We start from the raw sequence: 18,978 nt of genomic DNA, 5'->3' as shown, positions 1-18,978 counted from the left end.
GATCTACATGAAAGGTAAAATACGCGGGAAAACTAAGAACAGCATTATGCATGTTTCAACAACCACTTAATCACAAAAAAAAAAAAAAGGCAATAAAATATAAAACAAAGTCTGTTGACTTTCTTAGATAATGGTTTCCTCCCCACCCCAAACCCTAGTTCTAAAGTTTCTCTTTCACCGGTATTCTCTCAAACACTCTCCTGTTTTGCACAGACAAACAAGTTATCTTAAATTGCTTCGGAGACACGACAGGGATGATGGATAGTTTATTGGGTATGCCTGAAATCCAGGTGCAATGTTTCATTCTGAGGAAGTCTTTACAGGAAAGTCCTGCACAACAGGTTCAATGAGAGTGTTACATCCAAGAAAGCCCTTCTCACATGGAAGCTTTGGACATGGGAACTGTTTCCCATGAGGTCAATCTTTCAAAGCATCCTTATATCAGCTTTATGATAGAGTTCTTGGAAGTACCAGTTCTCTACCACAGAATTGCTATTTTGGAGCAAATTTTACAATGCATGAAATAGCACAAGTGATGTATTCAGCTTTTGGTGCCTGATGCCCTGAAAAAATTGCTACACTGGCTGGAAGCAGCCCTTGAATAGGAAGGTACACACTCTTCACAGCAGGTGCACAGGAGAAATACTCACACATGTACATGCACTTTCCTACCCTAACAGGCCAGTTGTCTGCAATATTGCAGACACCCACTATTTCCACAAAGTACAAGATTTTGGGGTTGTTTGTTTCGTTGAAAGGTTCAGACACATGACCCCAGATTTGGGTTATTTCTGTCTATATGGTTTCAAGTGCCTGGATAAGCATAAGATTGTTTCCTTGTTCTTTTCCTCATTTTTAGAGGTACCTGTTGGGAACGACAAACTAACACACACAGCTTCATGATATACATATGAGCTACACATATAAAAATGCATTACATTTCTACATAAACTCCCAAATCCATTTTCATTATTAAAAAAACAAACAAACAAAAAAAAATTATTGCATAACCTACATCTGTTGATCATGTATTTATTCTTTGAGAAATATACATAAAGATTCACCCTGTCCCATAAGAATATTTTCTGACTCTTTCATCTGAAGGCAGTGGGTACACATTAAAAAATATTGTAAAATTTAGGGGGTTTAAATCTACAAAAGGTCACTCAAGTTTCTTAAACACTGCCAAGCATTAGTAGCAGAAAAGTTTAAAAGCAAAAAGGCAAAAAGTACCTTCTTCCAAGATATCAAGGTTCTGCCTGTTAAACGCATCTTGTCTCTCCTTTTCCTCCTCATAGTCATATTCAAAGCTTTCCTCTTCGTTTCCTGACATTGCTGAAATTGTCCCAGATGGACCCAGGACTATGCCTCAGTCTCACAGGCGAAGGAAAGTCATTCCCTCTGCGGCTGTACCTCTGGGGAGAGCAAAGGAAGGCCTCCGCAGAGCAGGATACCATCTTTCCTCACTCACATACTCAGCCAGGGAGCTCCCGAGTGACTGCGCTTGTCCTCAGTGCCGCTGCTTCGCCTCGTATAGGTGGGGCAGAGGAGGGAAAGGACCATCTGTCTAATAATTGACAGAAAATGCACGTTGTTCCTCGCACCACCTCTGAGGGCGTGCAGCCTGCACTCAAGGGCTCTGTTAGCGTATTCCAGATGCAGTAAGCAGGCTGACGGCCCCCCTCCCCATCCCTCCTGGGCTGCCCTCTGCACAGCCCCTGCTGCTGCCAGCAGTGGTAGCTCCCCGCCAGCCTCGCGTCCTCCCAGCCACTGCCTGACACACCTGGCTACGGGCGTGCACCCTTAAATCACCTCTCGGTTACCTAATGCCACACAGAACACATTGCACGGGACTGGGGAATTGCCTAAGGCTGCAGACATGCACACACTAAGCCTGCCTGGCAGAGAGATCCCGATGGCTGCGGCTACTGACACCACTCTTACAGAAGGAGCTATTTAGGGAGTTATGCTCTTACTGAGCATTTAACCAACATATCACATCAGCTGTAAAATACCACTTTTACTACAGTCATCTTTACTGTATGTTATGGGAAAAGAGGTACTTCAATCCCACATAGTGCACCCAGTGCATATCCAAGGGTACGTGCATCCCTTCTCTGCTCCAACAACAAACAAAACTCCTTGTGCTAAACTTCACTACACACATGGGGCATGTTAACTTTCTTATTTAACTGTTTGCAGCTGTAGATACTTAATGTTTACCAAGTTGCCTCCCTTACTCTCAATGGCAACAGGTGCCCTTTGCCTCCTGCAGAAAACACCCCAACCTACATTGCAGGGCGAAGCAGTCATGGGTGAAGGGAGGGGACTGCACAGCAAAGCTCATTGCCCCCAAGGGGACATTGTGGCCAGGGAGACAGACAGACATCAGAAGCTGTCAGTCCTCTGGAATACACCCAGAGGAGACACAGAGGAAGCAGAACCTAACAGCTGAGGTGACAGAGGAATAGCGTCTTGGTGGTTTCCCTAATGCCATTTCTCTAACAGTGTGAATGTAGGAGACAGTACGAGATGGGAAAACTCTAATTTTATACAATCATGGTGAATTAATTTTAATTTGTTTCATGTTTTAATTTTTAAACTCTTGATATTTATATACAATATAATAATGTTTATTATTATCCAGATGCCAATGGATAGGAAATACCCAGAGGTGATTGCTGACGAAAGGAACACTCATTTCTGAATGAAGATCTTACCGACTTGACCTTTGACTGCCAAAATTTATTGCAATATTAGTCAGCAGCAACAGCCTCAAGAACTCATCTGGGGAAAAAAAAACAGGATTGTCCCTTCCTCTCCGTATTATGACATTAAAAGATGTCATTTTAAGAGTGATGTAATGGTGATTACTTCTAGTTTCTGATTTCTTAAAACTTTACTGTCTCTTCAGTTCTCCCCTGTAACCATGAACTAAATTCATTAAATATGTATATTACTTATAAATAAATTACATATCAGAAAGTAAGAGTCTTAGGTACTCACTTGCCTCCAGCATCCATGACCTCAAATCAGTTCCAGGACTTGTGATCACTCACAAATATAATTGAGCATGTAACAAATACAAAAGCTGACAACACTTTCCTTGCGTGTTTTCTACTGTTAGTATTTCTCATTTCAGTTCAGTTCAGACCTTGGAACTCAAACTTGACACTTTTTTCAGGATCAGGCCCTGAAACAAATGAATCCAAGCCCCTCCTCTGTAATAGTGTCTTTGAGTATTTTTTCCTAACAGGTTATTGCTATACTTCACTTGTTCCTCTGCAAAAATAGAATTGTTCAGATATTTGAAACACACACACTTCCAGCTCAGCTTAATATTTACCTGCCATTATGTTTCAGCCAAAATGCCATACTTTGCAGGCTTACAAGATTGGATATTTTAAAAAATGCTAATATTATTCACAAAAGCTCAAATAAGAGACATGATACACATTTGTTATAATTACCAGGAATGCTCAAAAAAAAAGGGGGGGGGGGGGGGAGCACGTAATGCAGCATTAATTTACCACTTTCCTTTGATAACTAGAGAATGGAAATTCAGAGAGATACCAAAACAAAATCAGACATCTTTAAAAGAATGAAAGAAGCACCTTTCAAATCTTAGGGACCAAAAAACCCACCCCTGTCAACTCCACTGACATGTTATGGTTTTAGTATTCCTGACGAGTGTTCAACTATAGCTAACTAGCTCGTCTGTACGGAGGGCAGGGCAGTGTGTGTCACACCAAAACCAGACATATTGCTCCCCAATATACACAACAATATGCATACAATAAATGAATATTCTGACATGCTGACTTTCGAACCATGACTCGCTGCACAGACGGACTCTGACATTCAAAAGCCAGAAGAAAGATAAGTGCTGCAGTACCTACTTTGTTAATATTGTTAAAGCATATGAGAAATGCTGATGCAAATTCATAATAGGTGGGGACGGAATGTGTGCTGCACCCTCACACTATCAACTCTTTCTTAGTTGTAATTTGCATTAAGCTCTTTTACCAGTGTGGGAATATTTACATGCCAACGATAGAGAGCCAGGTCTCCAGCAGATACCAAACAATAAACAGCAGTGGAAAGAAAAAAAAATAAATAAGTGGTTCTGAAAACATAAAATCAGGGAAGATTCAGAGGAGATGTTTAATATTTCCTATAAACACAGACTCAAGAACTTAAAGAGAATACCAGAATGAACACTGATTTTTAGGGGTTGCCACTGCAAAGTAAATTTGGCATATTTGCTGTTATTTACTCAGCACATAGGCTACTCCACCTTGTGTAAGCTGCTAAATACATCCAACTCCTTTCACTTGCTGGGTGAATTGCAATGCTTGAAAACGCACGCACACACTTCTCGTGCAATGCCTGCACTAAGGTACAGACCACCTCCAGTAACTTTGCAACAAAAAAGGAAACACAAACCCAGAGTTAGCTTAACAAGGGTGAGGCTGGACACAGTACAAATAAACCCGCTTACCGTGACTCATTACTTCCATGCAACTGCAGTGTATTCAAAATATTTTAACCTTCCTTTATCAATAAAAACATCTAGTCTTTTGCACATAATCACCACAATTAAACAGTAACAATAATGTTGCACTTAGAACAACAAAAAAAAAATCTCCATAAGCAAACAGCTCCTAAAAACGGTGGCTGAAACAGCAGCACTTGGATTTCAAGATATGTTGATGAAGAAATGAGGGTGTTTGGGGTAGGCTTTTAAGGGTGGGAGGAAAAACTGGTCACTGAACATGTGCTTTCTATTAAGATGTACAGTCAAAGTTAGATTGTTCAAACGTTTGCAGGTTTGTACATTTGTTTGTAAAAATGTAAATTTCTACTTTGTGTATTTCCCACTCTTTCAAAAGCCCCTCCAAATTATCTGCTGTTGCTCAGCCAAAGGACAGCAAGTTTTTTTTGCAGAAAGAGAATGAAATGGGATAACGCTTATCTGAAAATTTAGCAGATGAGCTGACTAAAGAGGAAATAATACCTCTATACTGAAAAATAAGCCACATGAAGGCAACATGCAAGTAGCAGTAGCTTAGGTCTGACTGGATGAAGAATAGAGTCAACAGAGGAACAAAGAAAAGAAGTGACATGGCAAAAGCAGAAAACTAGAAAAAGTATGTAAATGATTGCATGAATATAAACAAGGTTCAACCATATTTATCAAGTGTGGAGATATGGGATAAAGGAGCAAAGCAAGAACAACCTGAATGAGAATTTTAGCTGCATACCTAGGGTGCAAGGGCTATTTCCATGAATGTACACTACAAGCATCAGTAAGAGTCTGAGATGTAGATGGCATGCCCACAGTCAACATGCAGAGCAAGACCAGAGTTACTGTGCCCACAGGGATCTGGACAAAAGGGGCTGATGCGTGAGGGTGATGAGGTCCCATCAGAAATGCCCAACCAGCAGCCAAGCTCATCTTGTAAGGGAAGTGCCAAGGCAAGCGTATTTCAAGTAAAAAGCACAGAGCTGGCAGATGTGGCATTTTGAGGCTACCTATAACTAAAGCGCACGGAGAAAGAACCATGGAGATCCAAGAACACTCAGAGCTGGAGCACAGGAGATAGAAAATGTTCTCCTAATGCTGCCTTTGAGTAAGAAGTGATCCAAAAAAAAAAAAAAAAGGGAAAGAACTAGGACACTGTCTGACATTTGCAAAGGCACACTGATATAAACAAGACGGGGATAAGAAACTGTAGCTGGCAGGTCAAGGAGGACAAACATTAGCACTGTTAATTATTGTCCAGTTAAAGAGAAAGTCCAGGAACTTGTTCATACTAGTTCCAATGGAGCAGACAATAGAAGAGAGGAGCTCTGAACAGTAACTGCAATCAGAACAAGAGATGAAAACATTTCAATAGGAGCAGGAGTAAAGCACGGGCAGGAGGTAGAAGATATAGAGAAGAACAAAAGCAGAGCAAGAAGTGCCAGAACAACCATGAAAGTGAGATGAAGTCACTGAGGCAAACACATAAGAGGTTAGAATCTGCGGTGTATGTGAGAAATGGGAGACAGTGAGAATGCAGAAAGAAAGAAGGAAAAAAGGGATAAGATGCCATTTTCTCCAAAAGAAATTCCTGAAACTCATGGGCAACAAAAGAAGAAGGAAAGAGCCAATTACGCACACAAAAAGTCACTTGGAATTGTAGGCACTGAACTCTTCGGCATTAAAGTGGAGTTGTTTAGCTAGAAATAAACAAGTAATGGGAGAAACCACATGAAAAGGTCTTTGATCCAGGGTCAGCCTGGATTTCTCTTGAAAGCGTTGTTCATCGAGAGGGTAGGGGAGAGTAGCCCAGGAGAGAGGCAGGAGGACAAGGATGTTCATAAGGAAGTATACAGCTATCTGCAAAAATTGCACCTTTTTCATCATTAGTGCTGTCCATCTCAAAATCTGCTATGAAGATTATTTTCCTGTTCAAGTACACACCCAGCGCTTTTCCCCACCCTACTCCACCTGTACATTTCATTAATGCCAAGCAAGGTGACAACTGTCACTCGTATTATACAAAAATATTATACTGAAAAATGTATCTAAAAAGCACAGTGTAATATTTTTTACTTATTTAAGTTTCAATTTATTGCAGTTAGCTAACACTGGTGATTTAATCTTCAGGTAACGTAACCCTTTATTATTTAATTCCATCTACCCTTACCAAAAATAAACTCTGTAAAGGACCTTACATAAAGGGATTACTTTGTTATTTCAACCCTAGAGAGTCTTGACAGATTTGGAAGTTGTCGGCTTTGAGCATTTGTTCATTTGCTTTTGCGAGGTATTAAAAAGACCATAAATTACTGCCACCACATGTGAGTTGAAGACATCATTACTATGGCAATCCACACAGAAGTTCATTAAACCCGAGCTAAGAGACAGATTGACTTCTTTTCCTATTAAGTTAAACAACAGCACTAGAGCCTTACATGCTGGGGTCATTTTGGAATGTTTTTTCCCCTCTCAAAGAACAAGAAACCACACACAGCTAAAGGAATTATTAACATGAAATCACACCTTTTGTATGGAAATCTGAGTCATCAGTTTTGACAAAGAATGCATAAACAATTTCATCAGAAAAATAATTCTGTAGGACAACAGCTTATGAGGTTTTCTATTAGTTTCAATGTTCCACTAACTCCTCCTATGCTACATTTACCAAAAATGGTAAATTGGGCAGGATTTATGGTATAATGCACACATAAATCTGAGCTCCAGAGAGTCCATGTACAGCAGAGAAATAAGCTCTCTAACTATGCTTCATCCTGTCTTAAAATAGATATTCAAAACAGGTCAGCTGAGTTGCAGCTGCCTATCACTCTCTAGTGAATATAAATGGAATCCCAGGCAAATGAATCTCCTATTGACAAATACATGGCAGAAAAATCAAACACAAGAGACAGGCATCTCACAAGATACCATATGCTCTAGGTTTTTGAAAGAGCTCTATTTCCTTCAATGCTTTTAAGATGCCTTTTGTCTCCCACCACAATCTGTATACCTTTCTCCACCAGTAGGAAAGACTGATACTATTTTAAATCCAAATTAAAATGCCAGTACCAAAGGCAAAAGAGATTCCACCGTACCTCTCAAATCGTTCACTCCTTTTTTTCTCACAAGCTTCAACTGGGAGAAGCAGAAGACAGCTAAAACCCATCAAGCTCCATTAAACCTTGTGAGACTGCCACTCACCTAGGAGGCTGAGACAGGACTGACAGCACTGTCATTTCACCCTGACAGAAAGGAATATTTTAATAAAATAATAATAATAAAAACGAAGCATTGTGCCTTACCTAGAGGAGTGCCTTTTCCCTGTCTGCCTCGTAGAGAGGTGCTCACACCCAAGTGCTTGGGCCAGCCAGCCAGCACAAACTCTAGCTGACTGTCTGTGGAGACCTCAGCTCGGCTGGAAGAAGTATGCTGGGTGGGGGCTCAGCGTGCACCAGAAAACTTGTCAGCCCGGAATCAGCCCAACCACTGCAGTACTCCTGAGTCCCTGATCCCACAAGGTATTTAAGCTCTTGCCCAAGACCTGTTGCGGATCACATTGCTGTGAAACTCCCCACGGTTTCTCCAGCGCAGCGCACATGTTGTGACCAAACTGATGAGCAAAGGAGCTCTTAGCTCAGACCTGACATGCCACGCTACTGCATAAAGACATTTTGACCAGACAAAGTATCATAAAAAGAAGAAGAAAAGAAGGCCTCCTGTATTTAACCTGGAAAAAAAAACAGCTAGAGTTTTTAGTGACAGTACAGCTGTTCTGTTTGTTGAGCTTCCAAAAGCAGGCCAGCCCCGCCTGTTACATCACGCGGATTAATCGGATGCTACAGTACTTACTGGGGTTAAACCCAGAGGATAAAAGTTACATAATGGATTCAGTCCTACTAAAAGTAGTCAGATCCTTCAAATAAATATGCGCCTTTCCTCGTGGAACACCTGGACAGGAATAATCATTGAAACATAAGCGAAGTTCAAGTTGAACAACCTTCAGAAATCCAGTACAGAGAAACAAATGGAGGTACATGCCACTCACAAGATGGTAATAGCCCATTCAAATTTTGTCACACATCTTTACTATTCGTGTCGCCTCTGACACTTACCAAGCGCTAGGAGGTATCTTCCTGCACTCCATACGTACCACCCATGTCCCCCAGCCTACACTCCTTCCTGCTTTCTCTTCTTTACTTCACTGGGATCTTTGACTTGCCTCGTTTAAGCCAAGCTCTCCAACCAGAACAAAATCTGAATACAAATACTGCCTTCCCAAAGGGTGCATGTTGTTTTACAGGTTACCACTGAGTGCCATTGATGAAAAATCTTGATTTTTCCACTCTGCAGACAGTACAGTTTTAGGCATTCCTCATCCTTCCTCATGTGCCTTCTATCAGAAGTACGATAAAAATATTCAGGGCTCTGATAAAGAAATAATCACCCAAGTGAACAGCAGAAAATTCACAAAGGGCTCAGAAGATCACGCTCACCACGGTTTGTAATTTTTTCAGTTCCAAAAGTAAACCTCCTCAGTTTTAAGAAACCACAGGTATAAATGTCTTTCAGACAAATAACCAGAGAGAAAGCACGTACTGCCTATTAACACATTAAATATATACATATTATACCATGTTGGTGCTGCAGAAAAGCACAAAAAGGCATAAACCAGTACAGAATCTTAAAGTATATATAAATTCAGCTCAATTATTACACATACAGTTAGCATTTCAAATATTTCTCCCCTTGGCCAAGACGTGTTCATATAGTGCATACGTTCCTCTGCCACTCCCTTTGAAAACGAGAAAGCCATACAGCAGTCTCTTGTAGCATGCTCAAAAGAGATGCTGAGGCACAGCAGAGATGCAGGCATCTCTGCCATGCCAGGGTGCTGCCTTTTTCAAGGCACTTCATTTTAAAAACCATATAATAACAATGCTGCAGTCTTAAAAGCTTCGGGTTCTGCATCAAGAGACTAGAAAAAAAAAAGATTTACCGTCTGTGCATTCTTCATAATACCAGTCCAGTTCATAGTAATCTGCTTCAATAAATTTCTGCATAGTCAGTATCCTTCAGCAACAGACGAGCTTGCACGTCGCTGCTAAGGTCAAGTGAAACGCAGCCATGCCTTCCTGACCTTGCAAAATTCCAAGTCGCCAGGAAGCTCAGGGAAAGCTGAAAACGAACTGTACATCTTCAATGGGGCTGCAGCTAAACCAAGGGGTAGTGGGGAAGTGGAGAGGTGTAATTTAGGGGAAAAAAATAAAATAGAAGGATGCAGAAGGGAGATTTCTAAAGCAGATGCCCCGGCGGCTGCTCTAATAAAGAAGCTCTGCACAGGAGCCTCAGATGGGTGTTAACAACCTCATCCTATCAAAGGGCTGATGTGCTGACGTGGGGGACACACACCACCGCCCGGCTGTTTCTAACCCATCCCTCTCCTCCCCAGCCTCCGCATCCCTTCCCCTCTAACGTGTCGCCATGGAGATGAGCTGGCTCCAGAAGAGATGCGGGGATGAAGGGAATGCATTTTGCTGCTTCTGCCTTTACAGGCTGGAAGGACCCCTCCATACTGGGAACAAAATTCCTCGCGCAGAAAGATGAGGCAATTCGCTGCCGACTGCTTGCCGAGCAGCAGCACCATGCCATTCACTGGGCACAGGCAGAACATTAATAATGAAAATGTAGTCCATCACTGCTCTCCCCTCCACACACTGATAAAAGCCTGCCTTCCTGGTGGAAAAATGAAACATTATTGCTTCTCTTCACTATTCGGGGCTGATAATAGAGCCTTTCATGCATCCTGTTACTGCAAAAGTGGCAAACAAAAAAATGAAAGAACTAGAAAAACAGGGAGAGCAACACATTTCTCCTTCCAGCAAAGCTAATCTACTTTGCCTTCTACCTTCGCCATGAACCACTGACCCATTTTTACTTTTTATTTTTGAGCACCTAAGCTTCATAGTCAAAAACAAGGGGTTCAGACAAATTTTCAGTGCTCTTCCTAAAAATACTTCAGGTCTTCAAACAGAATAGCTTAATGTTTGTGCTCAATGTTTTGGAAATGAAAAAAAAATAATTAAAAAAAGACTATACTTTCACTGCAGCCAATGTATTTAAGCTATTAGGAGCGAATATGAGAAATAGATGGCATCAAATCATCATCATCAAGCACAGCAATTCAAAAAGCATGGCTGAATCTGTACAGGTAGAGATACCAAGGGATTGGAATCCATTTTGTTCACAACTGCCACACATTCTTAACCCCCTTCTCCTCCTTTTTAGGGAACTCGATTACTCTGTGACCACCAGTAGAGGCATTGGTACAGATTAAGGTGCAATACATGTTAATAACACAAGATAAGCCGTCCTGGTATCTCTCTAGCCCAAGACTCCATTTGCAGAAACAACCATGAGCAGATAAGGGAGACCTGGCCTTCCCTCAGCTGCCCTCCCAAGCTCAACTCTTTCCAGCTTTGAAGTCCGCTTTAGATAGATGTATTTTCTAACTCTTGGCAATTCTCAAAGGACTTATCCTGTGAGACCACGTACATTTTTTAGCATCTTCAAGATCCTCTTGCAAGGAGTTCCACACATCTACCATTCATGATATAAGAAGCCACCATCTTCTGTTTCCAAACTCACTCTTCCTAAATTAATTTGATGCCTCCAGCTCTAGAAATCTGAACAAACACTCACTTCACCTCTCCTTTCCAATTCATTCATTGCAAATTTCTGTTAGGTCCCCCCTCACTCATGGCTGTCTAGAATGTTACTGCCTACTCTACTCCTTAACTGGTACCACTTGGATTTACTGTAATAGGAAAAAAAAAAAAAAAAAGGAATAGTCTAGCAATAGAGAGAAAAATACATAAGCTGCATGACCACATTAGTATTTCAGCTTTTCTGGTATAAATAATTATCACTGCAGTAACTTTGAGCTTGGAAATTATCACATCTGTGTTATGTATTGATAGCTGAATCACAGACTAACAAAGTTGTTCACACTAGCACAGTCAGCAGCAATGGGTTATGTTACTCACTCCAAAATTCCTGTCTAGGGCCAAACACAAAGACACCTTTGATTGCAAGTACATGATTTCACCAGAAAATAATGTGTTTCTAGGTTTGGAAAAAAAGAAAAAAAAATCACTGCCTTCATGTCCTACAATAGAGTAACCTCTTTGGCAACGTGCACAGGACTCCCCCTACTCGGTGCTTCTGAGGCCACACCTGGAGCACTGGGTTATCAACAATAAATGAACAAAAGGCCTACGCCTCGGCTTTGGCTGCCAGAATGACGGCTGTCGTCTTCACCTCCTGCCACTCCATACCAACCAGAGGCCAGGAAATCCTCATGCCCCATTAGCTTCTAGCCTTACGTATGAAAGGCACAAAAATCATTTTTATTTCCCAACAGAGGCTACCCCTCAGTCATTATTTTTCCATCAAGCTAACCTTAGCCCTCCTGAAATCGAGACGCACACTAAGAGGTAACAATGGTCTGAAAAATAAAACCTACTTGCATTTTGACAGATATCAGATTATTTTTGATCTCACATTGCTGATCAGATTTTTTACATACTGTACTCAGTATTGATGGGAGAGCAATACAATAAGTGTACGTGTACTTCAGGTTAGCAAATCACAAAGAATTATATACAATCCACTAAAAGCCTTTGGATATGCAAAGGTCATATACTTACCTTTGAAAAAATTAATATTTTGAATACTGTGAGCATTTTTGCAAAATGTGACCAATCTGCCCTCACACTGTGCAGGCTATCTTGAAATGGAGGGCCACGAAGGGGCCCTCCAGTTCTAGCTCAGTCTTGCAGAATTTCAGGTATGCATGCTCACAAGGTCAGAACTGCACATGCTATTAAATGCTATTAAGTCTACACTGTTAAAATACTGTCAGAGCAAAATAAAGGTTCCTACGGCAACATTAACTCAATTGCTCTGCATATGAGCCATTTGTTCCACTTGTATTATTTTTGTCCAGAAGGTAATTTAAGTCTGGTAACACTATTAAACTTGCATTGAAAATATAAAGAGTGGGCACTGGCTACCAGCTTAAAATTGCTGCTGGGACTCTCTCCTTTCTATTTCCTGACAATTTAAACAAAGGAAATCTTGAACACGCTGACATTTCTTTCTCATTCCCTCCCCTACACCCCACAACACAGTCGTCAATGAGAGAGGATGAAAATAGTTCATGGTGGGGTGGGTTTTGTTGTTGTTGTTTGGGGGTGGGAGGGCACTGGTGGTTTTTGTTGGTTTTGTGTGGCTTTTTTGGATATTTTTCTACAGAGCTAATTGCAAATGCGGTGGTGTAACATAGAAGGCATTATTATTCTGTGGAGAAAATCACATAGGTGGTCAAATGATTTCAGAAGTCCCCAGAGACATGGAAAGATGGGGTTAAGTGCATGATCTTCCTGGCCTGATGACTGAATACTATACCTCCAGGTATCCCTTCAATTGTATGAGAAATTGTAGCTACACAAGGGGCAGGCTGGAAGGGTCATCAGGCTGGATACAGAAGCCTGAGCAGGCTGCCAAAGCAGCTGCACACCTGCAGAGCCATCTTTCAGCCTCTGCAGCCCTGGTTTTACTTCCTACAGCTGTGTATCAGATACCTCTTGTGTAAAAACTACCCAAACAGTAAGGCTTTTTGGTAGACTGCATCTACGAACATTAAGCCTCTTTGTATCCAAAGCCCTCATTATAATGTTGCATTTGATGGAGTATTACCATGTTAATTGCCTAAAACTTAATCAGATAATTGAGTTTAAGAAAGATTTCAGATAATAGCTCTATGATTATACAGGATTTCATTTTTCTTATTCCAAATCTAAATACAGTTATTCACATTCATTGAGCCTTCCCTTCCAGCTACTAGACTTTGTGCTTTTTCTCCATGTTTATTTTAAAATGAAACAAGGAAAGTTCTTTGTTCTCCACAGAGCAAAATACAGACTGATAAAGAATTCTGTTAGCCTGCTTTGATAAGCTGAATAGACAGAGCACTCCTTAATTTTACCCTTACACAGAGGTATTTTTAGGCAGAAAAGTTGGCTTGAAGAATTCACAAGCCCTCTCCCCCTTCCTCTTTGCTCCATTAAACCTGTACCATAGGTCAATACTAAATTGAACTGCCCAAAATAACCAGGTTAAAAAAAATACAAAACCTATTCCTTCTTGAAAGAGAATTTTTGACAAAGATAATTTCAATTACCTAACTTCTAAGCATGGCCTCTCAAGAAAGTTGTAACAGCATACTCAAGAATGCAGCAAACTATGCTGTTAGAGGGCAAAGCAGCAGTAAGGCATCTCTGCTGGCAAAAAAAGTACTCAGATAATGTCCTTACCTTGAATCTCACTGTCAGTCATACTTTCCCATGCTTGGTCATTCCCAGCCTTCCTCTCCAAACCTTTCCCAATTCTGGGAGGATCTTTTGGAAGTGAACATGAGAGCTGGATGCAGTATTTTTATGGCAGCTACAACAGTGCATTAGCTCCCATTTAATTACCTCTTAGTCACATTTATTCTCTTGGCTCTAGAACTACGTAAGGATGTTCACACACTTAAACACCGTATCTTTTCATTATTTTCTAGAGTTACCAGCACACAGGCTAAAGTCACCCATCCCACTAACATCGTCTGGAGTCCTTTCTATCAGAGGAACTGTTGTACAGCCCACATCATGCAGTGGGTCTTGTTATTAATCAGGCTTTGCCACAATAGTTACTTTGCGAGCTGACATTTCTAAACTGCCTTTTTTTTTTTTCTTTTTCTTTCTATTTTACATTATTAAAAAGCATTAAAGCAGAAAGCAGAGCATATTAAAAAGCCCAACTGATTTTCAAAGACAGGCTGGCATACTGTTATTTCTAAATTGGGATCTCATTTTCTGAAGTGAACAGTTACTTGCATTTCACCTTCTAAAATAACATAGAACAGCAGTAATTTCATTTTTAGTAAGAATACACAGCTCTGCAACTTAGGCTAGAGAGTTCTGTCAATGTAGTATTCTGCTTAACAAGAAGTCACGGTGGCTTGCTTAACCTCAAGAGTGGAACCAGAGCAGTGAAAGCCTTGTACCAGATCAGCTTTCAAACTTGGTATTTAGAAAAATGAGTGTTTCAGATTTGATAACTCTTTTTAGCCAACATGTGATTACTACCCAGAGTTTCAAAATGGTGCAGGTACTTTCTACACATGGGACAGAGTCCAGAGACACATCTGTTCCCTTCTGAACACCATAAGGGCACAACGACCTCTCCTAGTCCAGACAAAAGACTCTTCTGATGGAGAGGAGATTCCAAGTGTTCTCCCACTGAAAAAGAATAATTTAACATGAGATAAGAGTGGACAGATTAAATTAAGTTACCTGAGGACAAAAAACTATTTTCCACATAATAGGATTACTTCTCCCTTCCCTCAAAATTATCCCTGTAGAGCAATATATTTGCATTTGTATGAAATCCAAATTGATGCTGCCTTCAGCAACCTACCTCAAAACTCGTATGCTTTCATTATTCTTTAAGGGATCACTGGTCATGCTTAAATACTGTGAGACTATAATAGCAAGAGCTAGACATTTCCAAAAGATGTCATATTTTAAGAGAATTCTCACATATACACACCTATCTAGAATACATAACGCTTTAAAGAATCAGATATTGTAAACTGTTTACCAACTGAAATACACTAATTTTCTATTTTATTGTGGTTATATCTTTACTGGAGGTAGTAAAAACATTTGTAAAATGTAGTTGAACTTAATGGCATGCTTGATTGTATAGACAAAAAATACTACAGTAACATGGCTATGACCTGTTTTTCTAACAAGGAAAGAAAACCCACTGACAGTCACAACCACACGTTCCCGGGAGATGAAAGAAATGCAAGCTGAATTACACTGAAGGAATACAGAACCACGGAGCCCAGAGCTGGACACTGTATTCCAGGTGTGGCCTCACCAGTGTTGAGGTATAGGGAAAGGCTCTCCTCCCTCAACACCCCACCTAATGCAGCCTAGGACACCATTCGCCTTCTTTGCTGCAAGGGCACACTGCCGGCTCATGTTCAGCTTGGTGTCCAGCAGGACCCCAGCTCCTTTTCTGCAAGACTGCTTTCCAGCCGGTTGGCCCCCAGCATGTGCTGGTACATGGGGTTGTTCCTCCCCAGGTGCAGGACCTTGCAGTTGCACCCTTGGGTCAAGGACAGCTGCCTGGGCTTGTTAGAAGCTGCTAGAGTTTTCCGCAGGCTCACATCTGCGGCTCCCCTTACCTTGCCCTTACCTGTCAGCAGCAGGCACCCTCAGGTTTCTCAGAAGTCCCCAAATGATCCTGGTCTTTGTCCACAGATCCAAAAGCTCCCAAGGCAGAACCCAGACTCTGGCACGAACTGCTACATCTGTTTGTTACCTCTGTTTGCTATGGTATGGGAGCTGTGCTCAGGCCTGGTTCCTGTATCGACTTTCCTCTAGTATCAGCCTAAAAGGGTGCTAGACTTTCCTTAATCAGGGGACAGGGAGATGGAATGTCACACGTTCACATAGCACATTTTAGATTGTCATAAAAAGCATTCTGCCTCAAGAATTATTATTAACGAGACTGGGAAGATGAAACTTATTTATTTGTTTATGCTTTAGGGACATAAAAGAACAGCTGCAGCCGTATTACGCTAGTCATTTCCTTCCGAAAGGCATCTTCCTCCTCTACTTCCCAATGATCAGTTAAATTTTAAAAACTAATTTTTCATCATCATCTATCCCAGCTTATAGCCTAAATTTCCCCTAAAAATTGCTAATAAATTTAAATACTTGGCTATTTAAATATTCATCTTTCTGCCACAATCTTCCAAAACTAATTCAAAAGGAGGGCTAAGGAGCCTTGTGTCCATGCCTCTCTTGACTATTTTTCTCAAACTAAGTGTTCCCTTGTGGTAAGTTTCCCATGGTAAAAAGGAAACACAGCAGAAGTCTAACACTATCTCCTTCCCCTCTGCCCGTGAAACACAGTAACTGTACAGTCACAGTAGAACTGATGTGTGAACATTAATAGCTACTAGTTTATATTTTAACTGTACAAAAATGCATCTGTATACTTTAAAAGCACTCCAAACACCTACCAACTCTTCAGAAAAGCTCTATCATTTTGATGCTTCTATTTTAAAGGACAACAACTCAGCTACCAGTTACATGAGGAATCACTCCTGGAAGTAACATTTTTCACAGATTCTCTCCTGGGAGCAAATGCAAACAAAGGTGAACTCAAACTAGAGAATACTGTCACTACAAGTGAATTAGATTCCTTCACAGATAATGGTCTTCAGAGAAACCTGAATCTATTGAAACAACCACACAGTCTCTCTTATTAAATATATTAGTCAGAAACAAAAAATCAGGGTCAAATAAGTACATAGTATCATAAGTTTCCTTTTACCAAGCCTGTTTTGTAGAAAAGGGAAATTCTAGCTGTATAATGAGAATTAATTACAGAACATGCAACAGATATATGTGAAAATGTATGTGCATGTACATAATACAAAAATTATGTGCTATAGTTCATATAAGAATAGCAAATAAGTTATTTGGAAGTACAGTTCTGAGAGCGCGATAGCCCATGAAGAATCAGAGCAATGTTTTCTGAACAGAGTTTAAAATTATGGTTTGGGTTTGCAAATCAATTGGAGCTTTATAAACCACCTTTTGACAAACGAGGTTCTTCCCTTTCATCTTTTCAGTCTGAAGATGGAAGAAATGAAGACAATAGCACAGTTTAGGAGGCATTTATTTTCAGGATCAGTTTACTTGCTGAGCTTCAGATAGACAGATCTTTACCACCTTCAGGGCACTTCACAAGACTTAATCAAAAGTGTATTTGAGGAACTACTTTCATTTTGAGTAAAAATTTGAAATTTGGTCATTATAAAGTTGTTTCAAAAGGATAACTATGAATCTAATTGTACACAAATACATACATACTATAAATACTTGTCTGTGTGTGTGTATATATACATATATCTTAAATACATATACAGTATTAAATATACTCAGATCACTCCACTTTCCTACTTCTGTGGGCCTCAATGCATTTTTAAGTAATCCAGTATTGAGGTTCAAAGGTTCAGACACGTATCTTGTTCAAAACTTACAAACTGAGTCAGGACAGAGCTGGAGATATGGATCACAATCAAAAGAGAGATTAAAGAGTCACCAAGTACAGTAACTGGCCGCAGATGTGTTCAAAATCTCAACTACTGCCAAAAAGAAAACCACCACCAACAACGAAAAAATCATAACCTCCACTGCCATTATAACCAGTGGAAAAGCAGAAGTGTTCCCCTTGCCTAATTCCAAGTTATTCACCGTTGGTATCTGAACATCATTAAACTAATGAGTTACACCACAGGCCTGTCACAATTGAGTTACCATCTAGATGTTAATTCAGCCTCAGTAATTATGCTTGAACTGGTATGGTGAGAGACCAGGTAACAAGATGTTGCCCTTCCTGATAAACTCTACATAAACAACATGAAGCCGTACAAAATAGATATTTGCATAGGTTAACAATACACAGTATTTACATATATTAAAACATGCATATTCCCCTGTCTGTCTAATATTTCCAGTCTGAAGATTTCCCAAATAAAACCACAACAAATCCCTCCCTTCTGACTTCTTAACAATTCACAATATGTCACGGTTTCAAAGCCGATTGATACTACACTACCCAGGAACAACAAGCAATGAAAAGGTTTAACTTCATACCTAAAAATATTCTGCACAAGCTCATGTTTTAAAATTAATTATATTTTACTTATCTTTGAGTGTCTCTAAGAAGCTTGAAGAGGGCATAGCAACAAATCTATATGTGTAGCACATTTTAATCCTGACAACACTACCTATTTTGCAGAGAATCCTTTTGTCCTGTAGTAGAATTAATATTTTTTTCTTTCACTTAAGGAAATCTATGTCAGCTTATAAATTTCTTTTTTCTTATTTATGAAATATAACTATGTCCATAGAATTTTTAGACCACAAGGATACTGCTTTGAATACAGTGGAAATCTGTAAGATGGAACTAATTTCCTCATAAACAAGTCACAGTATTTGTTCACTACCTTGTCAAGGTTTTTAAAATGAACTAAACAGGTACAAAAGGAGTGGCTTGATTGCAGCACTGAAATGAATCATAGTGTAAGCAGCCACACCCTGGAAAATACTCTCTAGGTTGATAATGGTACAATTCACAGGACTTCTGTGCTAACTTACTTAAAATAATATTTTCATTTTCATGGCTAATTTTTTGTAAGACAATGTTTACACTCTATGCCATAATTTCCAAACATGCCAAAGTTTTATGATCTTGCACTCTCATGTACAGATGCATTATATGACTTGTTCACGACAAATGAACAAGGGTAGAATCAGAAATCT

The 18,978-nt window shown here is 40.1% G+C and overlaps 1 protein-coding gene across 26 annotated transcripts in view; it reads right to left on the bottom strand.

Moving 5' to 3' along the window:
• Positions 1 to 18,978, bottom strand: part of TRAK1 (trafficking kinesin protein 1) — a 137,361-nt gene that overhangs the window by 46,772 nt on the left and 71,611 nt on the right. Inside the window, exon 1 of one of the 26 annotated variants that reach the window (XM_080578321.1) lies at positions 9,522 to 9,942. The exons of 18 other annotated variants lie outside the window; for them this stretch is intronic. In XM_080578321.1, coding sequence (XP_080434447.1) covers positions 9,522 to 9,585 — 64 coding nt within the window. In that variant the 5' untranslated portion in view covers positions 9,586 to 9,942. Of the gene's footprint in view, positions 1 to 1,233; positions 2,733 to 7,827; positions 9,275 to 9,521; positions 9,943 to 18,978 lie in introns of those variants that run through there. 7 more of the 26 variants (XM_080578330.1, XM_080578320.1, XM_080578328.1 and 4 more) reach the window with 7 other exon arrangements.

Source organism: Anser brachyrhynchus (genome assembly GCF_964034855.1).
Source record: "Anser brachyrhynchus genome assembly, chromosome: 2".
NCBI classification, from domain to species: domain Eukaryota; kingdom Metazoa; phylum Chordata; class Aves; order Anseriformes; family Anatidae; genus Anser; species Anser brachyrhynchus.
Note: the sequence above shows the minus strand (reverse complement) of the source record. Positions and strands in the feature narration are given on the sequence as shown.